The sequence below is a fragment of the Watersipora subatra genome, chromosome 7 (genome assembly GCF_963576615.1).
Source record: "Watersipora subatra chromosome 7, tzWatSuba1.1, whole genome shotgun sequence".
In the NCBI taxonomy this organism is placed as follows: domain Eukaryota; kingdom Metazoa; phylum Bryozoa; class Gymnolaemata; order Cheilostomatida; family Watersiporidae; genus Watersipora; species Watersipora subatra.
The window spans coordinates 56,466,711-56,487,998 of record NC_088714.1 but is presented as its reverse complement, the minus strand read 5'-3'; the positions used below and the strand labels follow the sequence as shown (position 1 = coordinate 56,487,998).

Sequence of the window (21,288 nt, the reverse complement as noted above, 5' to 3'; positions counted from 1 at the left end):
CTCTAGAAGTGATGAGGATCGTGGGCAAAAAGCAAAATGCAGGTGCATACTCATGATTGTGATGAGATTATAGTTCCACAAAAGGTAAAAGCTTAAATGATTCACTGACCACCTTGACTAACCACTGAACACGTCAAAAGAATTAGATAAAATCAATTATGAAGCCAGTTGTTCCACACTTGAGTGAATTACCTCACGCGAGTTTCCTTGTGTTGACAACCAGCTTAATTCAAAGTGCACAAGTTTTTCTAAAAATCGCACATGCATGCCAATTTAATTATTGAATCCTATAGTCATAAATTATCTTTTTTTGTAAAATGATGCAGGTTGTTTCGGAAGCTCAGATAGTATCAAAAAGATAGAAAAACCTTGTATCGTTTTTATATTTAAAAAGGGTGATCAGAATTTGGCAACTACTAGCCATTTTAATCATTGTAGACTAGCTCCTCTCTTAAAAACTAGTAAATTGTTTGAGCATAACTACTGTCTGAAAGATATTTTTAGAGCATTGGTGTGTGTGTGCATTATTGACACCAGAATCATAGACATGGCTTACAGCTCAAGATAGCTGCAGAGAAGAGTTCTGCAAAAAATCGTCTCTCTAGATGGGGTATTTTTCCACTTGAGTAAAGAATTTGGTGTTTCCAGCTTCACATCCAACTTCAGTGATGATTTGGGGATGCTTCTCCATGAAAGGACCAGGTCGGTTAAAAGTTTGCGAGGGAAGAATGAATGCTGAAAAGTATTTAAAAGTTCTGGAAAAAAGAATGCTACCCTCAGCAAAAGATCTCTATGGGGCTGACAGCAATGAATGGATTTTCCAGCATGACAACGCGCTTTGTCACACTGCGAAAAAAGTTAAGGATTGGTGCCAAACTAAGAATGTTTGATTGCTTCCCTGGCCATCCCAGTCACCAGACATAAACCCCATTGAGAACCTTTGGCACCAAATTGGCATCATTATAGCAAGGAACAAGCCAACAACTAAAGTAAAACTGATTGAAGAGGCAATCAACGCTTGGCATGGAGTAATCACTCACGACCGCTTGGCGCGATTGGTGGAGAGCATGCCGAGAAGGTGTAAGGAAGTTATCAAAGCTAAAGGCATGCCTACCAAGTACTAACAGCATCCCAAACCAACCCCAACAGCTCTTTTCAGGGCCACCAACTTATGCAGAGTTTGTTCACAGCAATTTATATCAAAATGAATAAGTTAAAACTGTAGCAATGTTAGTACGCTAGTTGACAAAACTATTTTGATTTTCAGTCTTTGTGCTACTAAGATGCCCAAGCCTGAATTTTAAGTGTTAAACTACCTCAAATAAATTTTTTATAGCATATTTGAATAGAGGATACTCTTAGCTTCATTTTGATATATAAAAAGTTAAATTTGAACACATTGGCTGGCAGCTACTACAACATATTTTTTGAAAGTGCTCAAAATTCTAGGGCGGTCCGTTTATTTTTTACAAACTGTATATCATTAAATTCCTTTTTATTGAATTTTTCCACCACTTCATAAACTTAGAATTTTTTGCATATATATATATATATATATATATATATATATATATAGTACTTTATTGGCAATAGTTTCATTTCACAAATTGAAATGTTTTTCAAATTAGGCCATACAACAATAGTAAAACAAAAAAAAGGGAAAAAAGCAACAGTTAGCCATTAAAATTGAATAAATAGTCTGACAAATAGTGTTTAAAATGCCTTTCTCTGCTAAGAGAACGGATATTTGATGGAAGATTGTTAAAGCAGCTGGCAATGACATTTTCAAAATGATTGTTAGTGATTGTATGCAATTTGTTCATATCACGTAAGTTGAAATGAGTTAAGAACCTGTAATTGTCATGTAAAAAACGAGGACAATCCTGTGTTTGGAAATATATGCATATGTGTTTGGAAATATAATCTTTATCTACAAGAGCATGCATTGCTCTCAGGTATACCTAAACTATCCATGGCACTGAATAACATTATTTAATGACCATTCAACGACTTTTGCGCCCATTCACAAACTCAGTGTTATCTTCTATACACTACATTTAATGATAAGTGATAGACATAGACACTACTCTCTAAAGTATAGAAAGACTTATAAATAGGTTCATTCATGTAGTTTTCAGTGTTGATCAAGCAAGTTTTTTTTGGTATATTGGTTTTTTGCTTCATGGTTTATTTTCTGATAAAATTGAGCAATTCCCATATCTGCATAGGAGGTATATAATGAGCAACCAACAAGACCAATGCTTACCCATAGACTTGGAGTTATCCTCTGTATATAATAATCATTGTCAATTGATGATTACTCTATAGAGTCAAGAAAGACTTCTAGACAAGTTAGCCATATATATTTTATTGTCGATTAAGCATAAATGTTATACATCAAATATATCCTTCGATGTAGCCATATTTCTTGCTAAAAAGGGTTCATAAACATAAACAGTATTACGAGTTTGTGTGAGGGCCATTGCTACCAAATTGAAAAAGCTTAATGCACAAGGACATTTGGCAGACATTTTCAATTAGAGCTTACTATAGCCACGTCGCTTCGAAAAACTTTCAGAGAAATTTACTCTGTTACTTATATGTACTTGTGCCATGACAACAGGCGTTAAGATTAAAATATAAAGAAGTGTGTATTGATCATTACACTTTTGTCTATAGATGTCTTATATATAGAGTGTAACATAAAAAATTTAATGCTTTTGTTAAGAGACTGAGTTTTTTGTGAAAGCGAACATTTAGTTTGTACATATAAATGACACCAAATATGACAACAACAAACATTTTTTTAATCCAAAGGAGACCTATTAAATTTGAATTAAATCTTGAACGAAACTTTTTTTCTGTCTACATTTTTCGTAAATTTTTTGTAAAATGATATGATGGAAATAATACATGCATATTTCTGGATTGAATACTAGTACATTAACTAGCATCATTAACATTGTCAGTCAACTGCCAGTACACTTCAGTTCTGTTTAACATTTAAACAGCTTTGTCAGACAATCCAGTGCTTTGTGAACTCGGATTAGCTTCTTCCTCCGAGTCTTTCAACTCTGCTCATCATCCATGTCTCATTGATTAAGTTTTTACCAATGTTCGCTTACATAATAATGTAACATCATGCTGCAAAATACAGTGATATATATTATATTTATACGTGTATAGACATTTGATATACACATATAATATAATTTATGTTGTACATATATAATACAAACCATATAATATATACTATACATTCATATTCAATGTTTAATTTTAATTGATTTAGCCTTTACCAATGTTCTTTTACACAGGGTTGTAAGTCACGCTGCAAAACACAAAACATCAATACAAAAACTTTTTATTTCAGTCTTTACATTGCTACATTAGCTAGACATGCATCAAAACTACCAACAAATAATTTTCATGAAATAATAAATATAGTTTAGATTTCTATTATAATTTCCTGGCATAAAATGTAAGACTAGTGGTTTTTAAGTTGTAGGTTACAACTTTACCTATTATTAAATAACATGCCTCAATTATTTGGTACAATTGAGAAAAGTTTTAGTTTTTTTGCAAAGATTTATATCAAAAACATTAACTTTTCCTGCAGATGTGCTGTAAAGCTCACATGCCAGTAATCAGAACTTGAAGCTAATGATTTGAGCTGCATCTGAGTTACAGCACTAAATACAACTCAAAATAATCTTCTTATTTAAAAATCAATGAAAAAGCAGTTTTAAGTCTCGATGTGGTTTGCTCAAAATACTAGATGCCTACATAACATACATAATCTAAAACATTAAAAAACTTAATGACAAAGTTTTGCACGTTTGCACAAAACTCAAGGCTTCTCTAAAGTGACTCCAAATCTTTAACACCTTATAAAATCGTCATGAGTAAAACTCTTTCTTTCACAAAAACTTGCGGTAACATCAAGGTTTTAGCAGACCAATTTTACATTTTGCTAATATAAACTACACTGTTTTGAAGAAGTATTTACTGCAGAGTTCTGATTCAAACACAATCACTCAGTGAGCAAAGCTAATATGGGTTGAATGATTTTCACTTAACTTTGAACAATGTTAGCTGATTGGGTGAATGTAAATAATTTTTCTTGCGTTTATACTCATTACACGCTACACCCTATGACAATGACAGACTAAAGCCTGGTTCCCATATATGTCGCAAAGCACCGGCCACAGCGCCGCAGGCTATTAGCAGTGAAATGGGAACCTACGCACCAGGTACCACTGAGGACCGCCAGTAGTTGCCGGTGGCATCGCAATAATTTAGCGCTGCTCAATTTTTGCAAAAGGTCGCATGCAAAACCTTCCCGAAATCCACTGTACAAGTAAAGATCACCATTATAGAAACGGCATGGCAAGCGAACATTTTATTTGATTAAGCGATTATGTTTAGCAATGCTTATATGTAAACAGATGCCGCCGAGCCTAACGTCGCAAACGTTTTGCTGCGCAAGTTACCGCCAGAGTATCGCAATCGATATGGGAACCAGGTTTTAGTCTGTAATTAAAAACTTATCATTTATGTTACAGTTATTAGCAAATCAACCTGGCTGTCAATCAGACTTTTTCAAGCTAAGTACACGCTTAAACTGAAATACAAGTCTGTTTTTAGAAAATATGTTCACATAGAGTATATGTAGTTAAGTTTAAGTAAGTTTAACCTTCTGCCCAATTGAATGTGGTTGGCAGTTTTTCAAAGGGTCCTCTAAGCAGTAAAGATCACTTCTCAATCCATCCGCCAAATGAAGCTGAGTATATAAACTATTTATATACTCAGTAGTGAACAAGAATGTCATCAGACCAATGCATCAACATCTCAAAAGTATTTTGCCAACCGTAACCACAGCATAATTTAGCCTACCACTAAGCACCACTAAGAGTTCTGCAAATGTCGTCATTATGAATGATCGGCTGACGCCATTTTATTGGCTAACACGGGCTTTGATTGCTGAGGCAAACAAGTTTGTTGTTCTATTAGCAAAATATTTTTGTATTTTATTGCATACTTGTTATTCATGATAGGCAAAGCTCTTAACTCTCTTTAGTAGTTAAATATCTACACAAGTTTCGCTGCATCAGCCTGTATTTTCTATGTTACTTTTAATGTGAGTAAAATTATTTTTATGTAATTTATTTACTGAAAATTCTACAATCTATCATCAGATTCAATGTGTACATTGTAGTATCTTACATAGAGTGTAAGACTCCTACTGTATGGTAAAATTATTTTTAGTTTTAGTTGGTGCCACAAGCTTAGTATTGTAGTAAAACTTATATTCAAATTTTGCAAGTGGTAAACCACACACTGCCTATTGCCAGTTATAAAAATTTTACAAAAATGAACTTTTACTATGAATACTGACTCACCCTGAAGTTCTTGTTGAAAATTAAATAGACAACTGGAGTAGAAAAGGCATTTGTGCCCATCAGCATATAGAGAGTTACTTCAGTGATATAGAAGTTTGATGGGTTTTTGTCAAGTAAAGGTGTACTATCAAAGACAAGCAATATGTTGAAAGGTAGCCATGTGATTAGAGTCAGCAGTGAGTCAACAGCCAGCATAATAAGCACCTAAAACATATTTAGATGTATTTAAAACATGCCTAAGAAATTGACTCAGAGGCTAAAACAATGTCACAAACTATGAAAATATCATTTTTGAAGCAGAAAGCAATTTTTCTTGCTTCTTGCGGTTAAAGCTACATTCTCTTTATGGATCAGGTTTAAATAGTGAAAAAAATACTGTGACCTGCTGACCTGCTGACCTGCTGCCTTGAATTGACACAAATGTAGCTGTTCATTATTTTTTGGAATCAGCGAGTTCCTAAGCAACATTTAAAACTTTTACAGTAAACTAAAAGCAAATGATATATTTTCCACAGTGTTTACTATGACAGTCTTTGTCTTCCTGAATAAATAACAATTGGACAAGCTATTTTTTCTTGGCATATAGTTTTTTCTGAGCTGTTACAACGCTACAATAAAGGTTCATTTGATTAAAATAGTAGCAAGAAGGAACAAATTTTATTTTTTTCGTTGATTGATTGTTATTAGCCACATATCACTTCTAATATCCTAAATTTCTCAAACTCCTGTCACTTTTTTGAATTTATTTCAAGATTTTTATCAATTGAATTATGCATAGTCTACATGATAATTTAAAAATGTTCTTAAGAAAATTTCATTTTGTTACTGTCAAGTTGAAAAATAAAAAGACAAAACTAAGAACGCCTCGATTTGCATACAAAATATTTCAGTTGTATTCAGTTTTTTGAGAAGTATATAGATTGAAAACATATTGGTAAACACAAAATTTTCACGGTATCAACATTTTACTGGTTGTTTTCTAAGAATTATTAATGTTACAAAACTTGCTAAAAGTATCGACATGAAACAGACTATAAATGTAAACCTCAAAGTTTTGCTTTCAAAAAAGGCTTCATCATTAACATTTGCACAATTTTTTTTTATCCTACAACTTTCAATCGATAACTCAAATACTGTAATAATTTTGTAGAATTTTCATTTTATCAAATTGTGAATATAGCACGACATATTTATATTTGCATATACTATATACATCTGTGCATATATATTTATAAATTTTAGATATGCATAAAATATATCTAAGTATAGATATGGACTGTTATATCTATATATATATATATATATTATACATATATATATAAATGTGAACGTATGTGTGTCCCTCCAGATATAACTATTATTAGAATACCGTAGCTGAACAATGCTTAAGCAACGTCTTGGCGTCATTAGAAGCCTAGCGCTTATTAACTAGCTTACTGGAATGCCCCATCGGCAATGTGCCAGGTCAATAGTGGCAGGTGAGCAAGTGAGCAAGTGGTAGGCAACTTTCATCACTTCTCATTGTTTATAGGCTGATTTTAATACTATTTTACATTGACAATGTGCTAGGCTAATAGCAAGTGATAGGCAACTTTCATCACTTCTCATTGTTCATAAGCTGATTTTAATACTCGGGCAACGCCAGAAAGAACAGCTAGTATGCATATACTAGTATTTGTGTATACATAAATATATATATACATGTAAGTATAAAAATAGTATATTTGGATATATTTATATAAGCATATATATAAATAAAAATGTATATATATAAGTATATTAATGTATCTGTATTAATATACAGTCAAACTTGGATAACTCAAACTTCACGGGACCGAGTGAAAGTGTTCGAGTTATCAGAGCGTTCAAGTTATCAGAGCACTGTCACAAGTTAATGTATTTATTAGTAGATACATGTTCATATACAAACTATAATATAAATCAAAAGCATAAATGACTTGTTTCAAATTGAATGCTTCAAATGTAAAGTTTAAACTTTTTTATCAAAAAGTATAGAGATTTTTCTATCACTTGAGATTGGTTTGCCATTTGAGGTGATGTTATTGCTAGGACGTTTTTTACATTATAATAGGCAAAAATTGATTGTTGTATAAATGCTCAGAAGAAAAGACATCTTTTTCTGTTGAGCGTTTTAACCAAGATCAATTTTGCCGATTTTTCATGAAGTTTATGCAAAGGTTACCTCACTTTTCCCTGCTTCCGAAGGGCTATCACTAAACGGATGTTTGGCAAAAATTTCATCAAACCTTTAGAAAAGTCGTTGACAAAAATATTTTGCCGATTTTGGTAATAACGACACCTATGAATTACGAAAAGTTGAGGTTTGCCTCTATGGCTTGGAATATAGTGATTTTCTAAAGCGATAACAACCGTTTCGGTAGCCGTTGGGCAAAAAACTGTTCGAGTTAACAAAGTTGAGGTCGAGTTATCTAAAGCAATTTATCATTACGTGGGAACGGACCAAAGAAACCGTTTGAATTAGCCAAGTGTTCGAGCTATCCGAGGGTGAGTTGTCTATGATTGACAGTAATTGGAGGTGTAAGCAATGGGATTTATCTCTTTTGCCAACTTTGAGTTGAACTAATGAGGCTTAAAATGCCGAAAAATTACTTTTTGTTAGAGTATAACTATATATATATATATATATATATATTTATATATATATATATCTATATATTATATATATATACATGTATATATACATATATATTTATTTATTTATTTTTCTATTTATACTGTCAGTATATACATGTATATGTATGTTTATGTATGTATATATACATACATATGTATATACATATGTGTATATATATACATACATAAACATATATATTGCATTGTCTATCTACATATGTATATATATACACAATGCAATATATATGTTTATGAATGTATATAAATATTTTTTTCTAGCTCCAAGTTGAAATCGACAATGACTTGCATCTTGGCGATGCATGCTTGGGTCAGTCAGTATGGTAGAGTAGAGGTGACCCTGTTCTCAGTATCTATCGCTTCTAGAACTGTCAGATTAACCTGAAGGAATGCAAAAGATATGTATACAAATTTTCTTTTCTTATATATATTTGTATATATATTCATGTATATATTTTTATATATATTCATATTTCTTTGTATGTATATATATATATATATATATCATATATATATTTGCATATTTTCTTTGTGTAGATAATTTTGTATATATATGCATTTGTATATATATTTGCATATATGTATCTAAATATATAGTGTGATATACAATATATATATATATATATATATATATATATATATATATATATATATATATATCGCTTAGCCGTAAAGCAATCACTACAAATTTTCTTCCAGCAGATATAGCTCTAAGAAAAATATCTAAAGGTAAACACAGTGGTTAGGACGAAATCACAACGGAATCCAATTCAAAAAGACAAGCCAGTACTGCAACCTTTGTTGTTTTAATTACAAAGAAAACTGCACGACTTGCAATACTAACCTTTTGCGAGGCCTTGTGCTGGTCAGTTGACGTGTTCTGTACAAATCTACTCTGTCGCCTTAACCATAACTTTAAAAAGATGGCTGTATAAGAAATGAGAATAACAGAAACTGGCACTATGAACCTTATTAACAACTTCAAGTAATAATATGAAGATAAGTCTATTCCACTGCAGAATGGGGGTTCAAATTCATAGTGAAAATGTTCAACCAACTCTTGGTTCACAAGCTGTTCTATTTCTGCTAAAGTTGTGCATAGCCAGATAAATACTATCACACATATTTTATGTACTTTTCTATAACGTTTTTCATACATCGGGAATAACACAATAAATGCTCTTTCTAAACTGATAGCTGCATTACAATTTAGTCCTGCGTGCACTGTCACTCGATATGTGAAGAAATACAGTTTACACTGCAAAGTTGTTGATAGAAACAACTCATCTACATAAGTGTAACCAGGAACCACAAATACAGCCATCAGACAGTCAGCAACAGCAAGGTTTATCAGCTGAACTTTGACTTTCTTTCCTGTCTTTTTACCAAAGCTGATAGCTAGTATAGTGAATATATTAAATGTAACTCCCAGTGTTGACTGTAGAATCAGAATTCCAGTGATAACACGAAGTTCAGTCTTTGTAAATGAGTAGCAATCACACTCATGTTCCGAACTGTTACTTGATAATTTGGTTGACAGTTCAAAGTCAACATTCTCGTCTGGTAGAAATGATTGGCCATTCTCAAAAGTACGATTTAAAAAATTCATAGCAACAGATTTGCCGACCAGTTGCATGAAATATTAAACTATAACTAAGCAAGTAGCCTAGTGTGGCAGTAAGAAATGCATTTCACACGATCTAACCATAAATTATGTTTTGCGAGAGCTTGTCAGATTTCTAAGAGGAAGCTTTATAATTCATGATTCCACGGCTTGTAGATTTTTACTGCTACCAGATTGGTCAACTCGAGCCAAGTTAGTGTGTAGAATCAATTTTGATTGTGATTGATTTTGCAGCGCAAAATTTTGAAACCCTCACAATTGTTATTACACTTGATACATAAACTTTTAAAATAGAAACATTTTTGCTTTAGTAGAAAAGAATTGTTTTTTTTTCACCTGTTAATTAGCTAGTAACAAGAATCAATTTAATTGTTGAACTTTTTGAACTAAAATAAACTGAAACTTTCATAAAATGTCTATAAGTTTCCTCAAGATGTGAGTATGACTTATATTTGCATTAATTTCAAGTATGACTGAAGATTTCACTAACGACCCTTTATATGAAAGCCGGTATCATTTCTTGAGAGTCGACTCTCCCAATTGGCGTATAGTACGTTGAAAGGTTCTGTGTTATAGCAGTGCTAGAAATAAGTGCATGATCTGTGCTGTGATGAAAAGCTATTTTTTTAAATGTCTCTATTGATGTTAATAAATTCATGGGAACAAGATCACCTACCGTGGCTTAAAAATAGAATTATATCTAAACAATCTGGGTTTTCTAACAGTTTGGTTTAAGATATCAAAAATAGAGGATGAAAAGTATGAGTCATGGTTAAAGTGAAACCCAGTATTAATATGGCTGAGTTCATTTCATAAAGATTTATATGATACCAACCATTGTCTCATTAAACAATCCTCCTAATTCTTTTATTTTCTACCAACTTTTCACTCTCTTTACTGTGAGAAGATGACTCCAAAATTCTTGCTTGGTACAAATGGAGATGAAACCTATTACTATACTCAACTACTCACTGAGCAATGCTGCTATTTGTGATGAGTCAGACATTGAAACTCTTTTTTTTTGCTATTTATTAGACAGACTTTTTAGGTTTTTCAGCTCAGAACTATGCGGTCTTGAAAATTTTGGTTGTTTGCTAATGTAAAGCATTGCTGCTGTTAGCAGACAAATCAGCATTAAAATGGATGAATATATACGTGGTCCACCTTAAAATATTTGAGCAGATATGGACAATGTCTTAGTGTCATTGTTTGTGGCATATAGGCTGAAAATATTGTGATAATGTGCTACAAGGTGTTAACTCTACAGAAACGCTACTTCAAGGTTTTTGCACAATTTTTTCATAAAAATAAAACTTTTTTTTAGTTTAGGATCAGTGAGTAGTTTGACTGTCAAACTATTCAAAGAAAACAATGTATTGGAAGGACTGACTAGTAGTTTAAAGATGATGCTGTTAATCTTGTTGGTTGCTACAGAAGCTTGATTGGTCTTTTATTGTTTATTTTTTCATTAGATTGAAAATCTTTTAACGTATTCATCGTCTTGTCAAAATTTAATTTTAAGTTTTTAGGACCGCTCACTATAATAGGAGTAGTGTCTGTGTGGATGTTCATCAATTGTCAAAGATGGAAATTAAAATAAAATATTTCTTTTAGCAGTACTCAAATTTATGACAGTCAGCTCAGCAAACTTACACAGTATCATCTGTGCCAGTCAACCAACTCCTGAAACATCAAAATAGTTGTACAAAAACCTATTCTATATGCGTTATTAATGCAATACATAACCAGAGAACTAGTGTTCATAAAACAAATTTTTGATTTATAACAAAAAAAAAGGTAAAAATTAGCTGAACAAATTAAGTATATGGCCAATAGGTTTATTGTACTACAGGTATCAAAAGCTGTAAAATTGCCATGTTTCTTTTGTAGCAAGTTATATCATTATTAAACACTTGCTCTTCAGCAATACACCACAGAATTTGCATTAACGCCATGTATTATCTACTACATATATTAAGCAACCTTTGAGAATATCTTTTCAAGTACCCTTCTCAAGTACACTTCTCTGTAGATTTAAGCATTCAGAGCTAACACTTATTGGCATTTGGTAGTAGTCTTAATCAATATATTTATTATTGATACTGATCTAAAAGAAGGAATATTTTTAAATGTGTTACCTTTTTAAATTGAAACTTTACTTTGCTTTAAATAAAAGAAAAAGCACAATGATTGAGCTTCCAAGGTAAGAGTCTTACTGTTTGGTATTTTGACTTATGTAATCAAAAACATTTCACTTTTTGAAATACTTAATATGAGTTTAAAGTTATCCTATCAACACAAAACAAGAAAAAGTAACTACTTAATTATTTCATGTGCTTTGATAACTAATTTATCTTTGCTGACAAAGCACATGAGTAAAATCAGGCTTCAATTAGAAAATATTAGACACTGATGTATTGAAATTACTGACCATTTATAACTAATAACCTGAATAGCAGTGAACATGCTGAAGCTATGAAATTACATTAAGTTACTAGAGATATTACAAACTGATAGTAGTTTAAATCTTTGACTTAATGTTCTCAAAAAAGGTTATAAAAATTTGATGTGTCAGCTTTAAAAAATGATGCACATTGCATGAGATATTACCAGCATTGAGTTTTCAAGCTTGCACCAATTATTGCACTACTAATTGATATGATGTACATGTAGCAAAATATGTGTCGTTGCAATGTGAAACAACCAAAACATCGCAATAAATCGCCAATAAAAAGTAAATAAGTTAAAATGAATAAAACTTTTGTCGTTGTATAAAAGCTTTTTGTGATTATAGTAAATATAGTAACTGTTAATAGTAGTGTCAGCTGTATAATCCAAATTATACTAGTAACATTAAATTACTATCGTGATTATCAGAATAATTTTTCAAAACTCAACAGTACTGTTAGAGTGGTTACCGGTGACATAGTCTAAGGTAATAACACAGGGTAATGTCAAAGACAATTAGGAAGCCCATAAATAGCTGTTTGTCTCATTAAGTCCTAATGTTATTGATTCAAATATTATGCGTTTAGGATAAAATTGGTACATATAAAAATTTTCTGTTCCAACCTGCTGACCCTTCTGTTTAGCTCACATAAAAATTTATTAAAAGCCAATTTTTCATAATATTTTAGATTTCCTTTGAATTGATCTGTTTTTTAGACATAATTTAAAAAAATAATTTGATATGAACATAATTTTCATGTTTAAAAAAACTTATAATGGTTTTATTGAAAGCAAAACTTCACTCACACTTGTTATTCAACCAACCAATGCATCTCTGAAACAAGCTAGAACAAATTGCTTTGATCAACTTAAGTTTTGCATCAAAATTGTTTTGAACTCTGCTCACAGGACGTCAACCTGCTCAGCCTACTATAATCCTTTCTAAACTTTGAAGATCTTGGGCTATTATCATTACTTTCAGCTTTAATGGCTAGTAAAAAGAGATATAAATTTGTTATAATCTGTTTTTAGATACAGTATAACTATATGTAAAACATGTATCAGAGTTAAAAGGTATTTAATAGGAAAAAACGTAAAAGTGTTTCAATACCTTTCAGATTCTAAATTAATAGTTGTTTTCAATGCTGCCGATTTTGTGTCAATATAACACATTACTAACGTGTGAATCAAATGATCCAGAATGAGTAGAGATGCTGAGTTGAGTGTTTAGTACTTAGGCACTTAGCTATAAAAATAACAAACTTTTTTTGAGCTTTTTAGAGTTTGTATTCACATTTCCACATATTTGGCACTTACAACACAACAGAGTAAGACATGGTGAATCTTTTGATACCAAATAACTGTAATGTGAATTTTGTTGCATGTCAACCTTTAAGTAAGCCATGCTACATTTAAACAGAAGCCCATATGGTGGTCAATCGAAATAAAGAGATTCCAATCTACGGCGGCTTTTTGTGTTTGAGCTTTTAAGAGCTTGTAATCACATTTCAACATATTTTGCACCTTCAACACAACAGAGTAAGACGTAGTGAATATTTTGATACCAAATAACTGTAGTGTGAATTTTGTTGCAAGTCAACTTTTAATCACTCAAACATTCGTATTCTAACCATAAAAAGGCAAGCAGACACAGAGATGAGAAAATTAGACTCATCAGAATAAGTGTGCTTATTTTTATCATTCAGAACTTTTATAGAAGGTTGAAAGCTGCAAAATAATCATTAATAGTAATGTGTGAAGTTCATTGTTTTGTTACTAACAGCCTCTAAATCTCAGCTGGCAGCACGTCTCACAACAAGCATTAGATTTCCTGAAACATGCCAAGTTACCCAGGCAATTTTTATTAGAGCTGTTGAGCGAGCAGGTTGCCTTAATAGCCTGGCATGTATCTTTCATGTCTTTAAATGTTTCAACATTTTTATAATGGTTGCAGCAGGTCTTTTGAAGTCGAGGGCATTCATCACACTGAGCTTTCGTTAAGTCTTCACATTTCACAAAAACCTTTCAAGTTGCACCGAACAGCTTGCGTATGGTCCTCATGGAGGCAGCCTACAATTATTTTGGTGATTATAATTATATCATATAGGATCTTTTTGACCTACTTTTTAAAAATATTTGATGTAGGTTTATAATGGTGCATACACGTTTTAAGCCTAAGAAATGAATTTTTCAAGACTCTCACAAACCACAAAGCCGTAACTAACAAGTTAAAAAAACTCATTTAGCAAATGTGTAGGACTATTATGCTTTTTCAGTAAGTTAACCAGATAGGTGGATGCCTTTGTACAGCAATTAGACACCTTTATAATGGTTATTGATGATGCATTTATTTCTTATTACTTTTTCCTGCTTTATAATATTTTTATATTATGGTATTTTGTTGTTTTATATATATTGTGCAGCCTATTTTCCTTGCTCAAATTTTATATTTTATGTTAAAACTTTAATAAAAAAAATGTTGCACAATTTGCACCAAAAATGGGTTTTTAGAGAATATCTCATAGTAGTAATGAATTTATTCTAAATTATTAGCACTCTAACTCTATAGTCCTAGTTCTATAGTACTGGCTCTGTAGCACTAGATCTTTAGCCCTAGTTATATAGCTTAATAGTTTTATAGTTCTGTGGCAGTTAAATTCATAAAGCAAACTAGCCTTTGTTTATATATATTATTTTAGCTATATTGCAGCCTATTATTACTAACAATGCTCTTTAAAACGACTACAGCTTTATTTGAATTGAAAACAAAGTTTTTGTATTTCCTCCAGAAAAAAATTTCACCACTTCGGTTACATTTTACGATATAGATTTACAAATAATTACTATAGCTTTTAATTCTTATTTGCTTAAAATTTTATGTTGCAGCAAGCAAATAGCTTTGGCCAAAATTCAGCCTTGACCTTATTGTCATAATAAAAGATTAATGTATTTATAATCTAAAATGGTTGAACAGTGATTTTTATTTGCTAATAATGAAACTTCATATGATTAGCATTTTTATAGTAGGCCTATGTCTTAACAATTATGGAACTTCGTAAAATCTAGCAGCTTCAAGACTGTTCAACCTAATAGGTCTATAAAATACAGGTTTAATATTTTATTTTCTTTCCTTAAATAAATTTTGTTTTACAAAATAATGTAGGTCAATTCATTATATAAAACTACTTGAGGTTATTTGTCCTTGCAGAAAAAATTTGTGACAATTATATGGAGAGGTTTGTTGTCTAACAACCGCATTATTTGGTCAAATAACAATAAAATCACCGCAGTATTATTTTTAGCGTTTCAATAAGCCGTTTAAATGCTGATCAACTACAGAATGAAGCAGTTTTTTTAAGCATACACATAGGTTAAAAAGTGACTAAACTGAAGTCAAATATGAAATCAGGAACAAACTTGGAGTTAGAACAACATGAGAGGTATCTATTTGTGGCTCATTGATACTTGGTCATCTGTGCTGTTGACATAAGGTCTATGATTGTCTAACTCATGATTGTTTTGGTTAACTATCAACAAATTCATTATTTTTAGTTTCACCATGCACTAGTTAGCATTGTTAATCTATGATTTTGATTTAATTATACTTACCATAGTATTGTGTTGTGCGGTTGTAGCCACTTATTTTATCATGATCTTTTTGTAGAATGACATACCATTGGAGTAGGAGAGACCAAACTCATTAAGGCACCCATTGTACAAAGCACTACTAACCTGTTGGTATAATACATCCTCACATAACAGAACACAGATTGCTAAATAAGAGAATCAAGAACACAACAAAGGATTTACTAATTAAACTGAGCATATACTCAATCAGGTAATAATGGTGGACAGTAAATTTTTTCTATGCATAAAGAAACTTATTAAAATGTTACAAATATTATTTTCTAATACTGCCTTTGGAATGTTAGACAACAAGCATGATGTATAAAGTGTTTAAGCAATATATATTCGCAAAAACCTCTTAACTACTGCATAGCATCTTAGCAAGTTACTATCAATATACATTAACTTCCATATATTCCTATGAACGATGCACTTACATTTATCACAGTTTTCTCCCTCCCTTCCTCATCTTCTCATTTTTCTCTTCTTTCCCTATCATTTTTCTGTCCCCCTTCCTTGTCTTCTTCCCCTTTTTTATTTCCACTCCTTTTCTATCACCCTCATCCTATGTCCGATCTCCGTTTTTCTATTTTCTGTCCCCCTTCTTCCTTCTCCCCATCCCCCTCTCCTTCTCCTTCTCCCCTCATTCGCTTTCTTTTTCTCTATCTTTCTCTTTCTCTCTCTTTCTCTCTCTTTCTCTCTCTCTCTCTTTCTCCCTCTTTCTCCCTCTTTTTCTCTCTCTCTCTCTCTCTCTCTCTCTCTCTTTCTTCTCTTTCTTTCTTTCTCTCTCTCTTTCTCTCTTTTTTTTTCTTTCTCTCTTTCTCTTTCTCTCTTTCTCTCTCTTTCTCTTCCTCTCTTTCTTTCTCTCTTCTTCTGTTCCTTTCCTTTTTTTTCTTTCTTTTTCTCTCCCTCTATTCTTCTATTTTCCTCTCCTTTTCGTTCTCTTTTGCCCTTTAACAATAAAAACCTTTTTATTAGTAAAATTGTTAACTTATTATTAAATTATTTCTAAACTTATATTGAATATTGTTTTTATTTCATTTGGTTGAATAATAGGATTTAGTAGCAGAGTGGCAGATTAAAGTTGTAATTGAGAAAAAAACGCAGCTGAGTGCAAGAGACAAAGATCCTTTGTCTATGGACAGTGTTTTTGTTGCTGTTTCATTGGTAGCTGCCGATGTCAGTCCGACTTCTGTAAATAAAAACACTTTAAACATACATTGAATGTAAAAGTTTTTTATTCATAGCTTACAGACTGTCGTTTGTTCTTTGTAGGTATTTTGTGGAAACATATTAGCTTCAAAATATCAAATAGGTGGTGTGAAAAAGATTACTTTATAGCATTCAGTAGAGCTCTTCACAATACAAAGTCATCTTTGTAGGAGTCATATAAAACCTGACATGGTGGCTGAGCTGGTCTTCACTGCAGGACTCTTGGAAGGACTCATCCTTACGACATGACCTGAGTATTAGCAGTAATCTGCTGAGTGTAGTCCTAGCCAATTCTAAATTTAGCGGTATCACATCGTCATAGTAAAATTTAAATTCAAACAGGTTAAGGTCAAGGCACTCGGCTTTTAATAGCTAGTGAATGTTATAGATTTGCTGTTGGTAAAAGAACAACTTTTTCTCAATACTTCCAGGTTCAACAAAATTAGATTGTGCAGTTGATAATAGCAGAGTCAGCAGTGTGAGTTGAAAAAGAGAAAATATTGTAGCAAAGCCGAGTTAAAACTAGTTCTATAGCTAAGTTTTATCTAATTATCTACTGAGAGAATAAGCCTCTGCTTAACTTTTTCCGCTATGCATTCGCTAAAAATCAGAGCATTTTAAAGTTACAGAATAGTTCTTTTAAATGATGATTAAGAAGTTTTAATTTATAACTTCTGATAAAGCGTACTGGTTCCAAAGGTCACAGATTAAAAGAACAACTAATATGACTGAAAATATATAATGACCTATTTGAAGATCTTACTACTTGTTTCCTTTTAGACTTATCCCTTTGATTACTGTTAAATCTGACTCTCCGTCAATTTTTCAATCTGACTCCCTGTTTACACCAAAATCTGATTTCCTTTTGACTTTTAGATTTGACTTCCCATTTACTTTCAGATCTGACTTTCTGCTTATTCTGATATCTAACTAACATTTTATTTATTAGATTTGATATTTTCTCTGTAAAGAGGGCAAACCAAACTGGATTTTTATAATAATTTTAGACGATGCAAAATATTATCATCAACTTTTGAAGGTACACACTTTTTAGTACATCTTAAGAATATCGATACTGACTAACTGCATCTTTGTTATTGCATTCTTTGCAAGAAATGTTGAGCTTATTTTTGCTGTATCTAGGAATACTCGATTGCTGCCTCCTAACACCCAAAGATTATTTGTCTTCAATAATTGATAAAAACTTGTATTTATGTGTAGCTACATGTAAGACAGACAATCAGCATTCCTTGGTTGATGGTAATCAAAGTGCATAATAATAAAACTTATGAATGCCAGGTAGACTGTCTGTCACCCACTTATCAGCATTAGGGTAACTGAGTAAATGTTTGATACTGTATCTCTTACTGCAAGCTTACCCAGCTGTTTGATAACAGTAGTATTGTCAATAGCAAAGCCTGACTTTAGATAAGGTGAGGTCTAACATGTAGTAACACTGTATAGCAGAAAAGGCTGGCGGCCATGAGTTTGGTTAGAACTGGTTATGTATATATATATACTAGTCAAATGTCTGGCGCTGCCCAAGTAATAAACACATTTTTGGACAACAGTTCGTTTCAATCTAACATATACAGCATTTACCTTTCTAGTTTTCAAACTTCATATCATGAGAATAGTGTTTTTGTTCAGTTCAAATGAACTAAGAGAAAAAACAACACTGTAAAGATATTTAAATGTAAATGTGAAGTATTTAGCACGTAATGGCTAAATAAAATCTGTTTTGCTACAATTAAAATAGTAAATTATTTCGTGAGTTTTTCCAACACCTCTATCAAATTAATTAAACATAACCTACAGTAGATGACCGCTACCAACAAATTTTTTTAACAGCACACTGTCGTTCTTACTTAAAATAACTTATTGAGTTTCCCAAAACACCTTATGACTTACTTCGTTCTTGAAAATTATTGAGCACCATCTTGTTTTTTCACGACATAAACCTGTTTTTAAAAACTAAATCTTCTGATCAAGACATTTCTATAACAAATAATGGGGTAAGCATTTTTACAGATTATCGGTCTATAAATAAACTCACACTAATATATGTGTAAAGGCTAACTTTATAATAATTGATAATCTTTAAAATAGAAGTACTCTTTATAGATCAGCACGCAAGAGACTGTCAGAGATCTATCATCTGACCAGAAGTCTCACTGATCGTCATGTCTCCTGCCGAGCTGAGACTGTGGTGGGAGCTAATCTTGAGTAACTCGGAATTGGATAAGAGCAAACATGGTCTTGTATGACAGAATGCGCAATAATTCTAAAGATCCAATTAAAAACTAACATTTACAAGTCAATTGTTGACCATTTTGACAATGGTCTCTTACTGAGCTGGGTCTGGAAAGGCGGGCATCAGCTACCTTGGTATCAATGTGGAAACCAGCCATGTGCTCTACATTCTTCCTTCACAATGAAAGCACACGCAGTACTGTACGACACAACACACTTTAATTAGAAAGATGCAATGTTAAAAACTAACTTTAGAAAGTCAATCAATGATCATCTTGAAAATGGTAAATATTTATTACATTAAAAACTACCTTCATGTGAATTATATACATATAAAGTTATTACATATTATCATTAACAATGTAAAAAAAGGTTTCTTGTATCTTCTCGTACTGTGCACTTTGTGAAAGAACGATAAACTTTTACAGAAGCTGTAGTGGTTCATGCCAATATATAGAAGGCGCCATATTCACTTAAAATTACTTGATGTTTACAAATTTTTATTGACTGTTTGTGACCATGCCCACATTTTTGCTCGATGTTGAGTTGCCCAAGTGTGTTTGAGCACACGCCAGCAATATTTCCGCTCTCCAAGTGACATCCAGGTTAAATTAACCTGGTGTTTTAGCCTTTAGATCTATTGCTTTACATGCATGGTTACGTTGCAAAACGTGTTTGAACCTGGAACATAACCTTGGGCAGCAACGGTAGTGTCAAATACTAGTTGCATCGAGGCCTTAAACTGACCCTACTCCGGCAAAAGACATTTTGACCGGCTGGCCAGAGACATCCAGCCAAGCGAGACTCCGGCCTAAAAGAGTTTGAAGCATAAAGAAGAGATGAGACGGAAAAGGTCTTTCCTCCCCTATACCGACTGAGAGAGCGGTAAAGAAGACTCCAGCCATTGGTTGCCAGTATTACTACAAGGTCCTAGAGAAGGTGGAACTCAAATGCTTTGAAGGCAGGATAGACATGAAACTATGCTCTGAACCAGACTAAGCCATTACCGACTGTGCTGCAATGAGTATGTTTAGGAATCAGCCGGATGGAGCCCGGCCGGTGCTTTGTCGAAAGCCTGCCATAAAAGTGGCAGGGCTGATGTGCCTTACACCTCCCTTCTTGGTTGAGCCAACACATGAGGAGCTTGCTCCACAAGTGCTTTTCTCCAAAATTACCCTTGAAGAATAATACAAAAAACTTTGGCTAGTGCATAGTCGAAAGCTTTCCTTAAAGGCGGGAGGACCAACTTGGCTAACGCCTTCTTTCGGACTCAGAATGCACTTCAGAAGCTGCCTCAGCAGTTTCACGAGTGCACGGCTCACAAAGATCTTGCTTTGGGAGACAAGGGTAGTATGAAGTTGATCATGGCACTGGCTCTAAACTGGCTTCACTCTACCAAAAACTTCTTAGCTGTAAAGCTAAAAATGCACTACATTCAGTTTCTAATCTACACCAAGTGTACCACAAACTTGCTGAGCAAGCTAGTATATAGCAAGCTCTCAGAGCGCAAGAAACTTGTTTATGAAGAGTGAAAGTCATGGTCTCATGGCCAGTGGGACACGACTGCCACTCTTTGGAGTGGTGTGTCTGCCATACGGTTCTGTGACCTTGAGACTGAGGAATTCTCTATGACGAATTACATTAGCAAAAATCCTATCTTAAGAGTACCCATTTTGGCAGCCCACCAGTGCGCTATAGAGTTCCAGCAGCCCATGGTTTTCAAACTGCTCATCATTTGATCTGTTCGAATTGACACGAGCAGTTGCTAATGAGCAGATTGCCGGTAGTGCTGGATATAATAGTGCTGGCCAGAACATAAATGGTCGTTCTATGTCAAGTCACTACCCATAACTGCTGATTGTTGAGGTTGATAAAAGAATGCTAGGGGTACCCCACTGGCTACGAGCTTGTTTTGGCTTGAGTCCAAAGGAAAGCATTTTCATTCAGTGCCTGAACCTTATAAATAAACTTCTACATCTCTAGACCAATGTCACAGTCAGCACATACATGGTAGTGGAGGACCATCAGGTGGATGGCAAACCACTTTTT

The 21,288-nt window shown here is 32.9% G+C and overlaps 1 protein-coding gene across 1 annotated transcript; it reads right to left on the bottom strand.

The window, feature by feature from the left end:
- Positions 1-552: 552 nt before the first annotated feature.
- Positions 553-20,144, bottom strand: LOC137400915 (RYamide receptor-like). The gene is made up of 6 exons (XM_068087255.1): positions 19,987-20,144; positions 19,338-19,413; positions 9,333-9,513; positions 8,920-9,161; positions 5,403-5,606; positions 553-735 (listed from the first exon to the last, which is right to left on the bottom strand). The coding sequence occupies exons 1-6, from the start codon at positions 20,142-20,144 to the stop codon at positions 553-555; spliced, it is 1,044 nt and encodes a 347-aa protein (XP_067943356.1).
- Between the last annotated feature and the right edge of the window lie 1,144 nt (positions 20,145-21,288).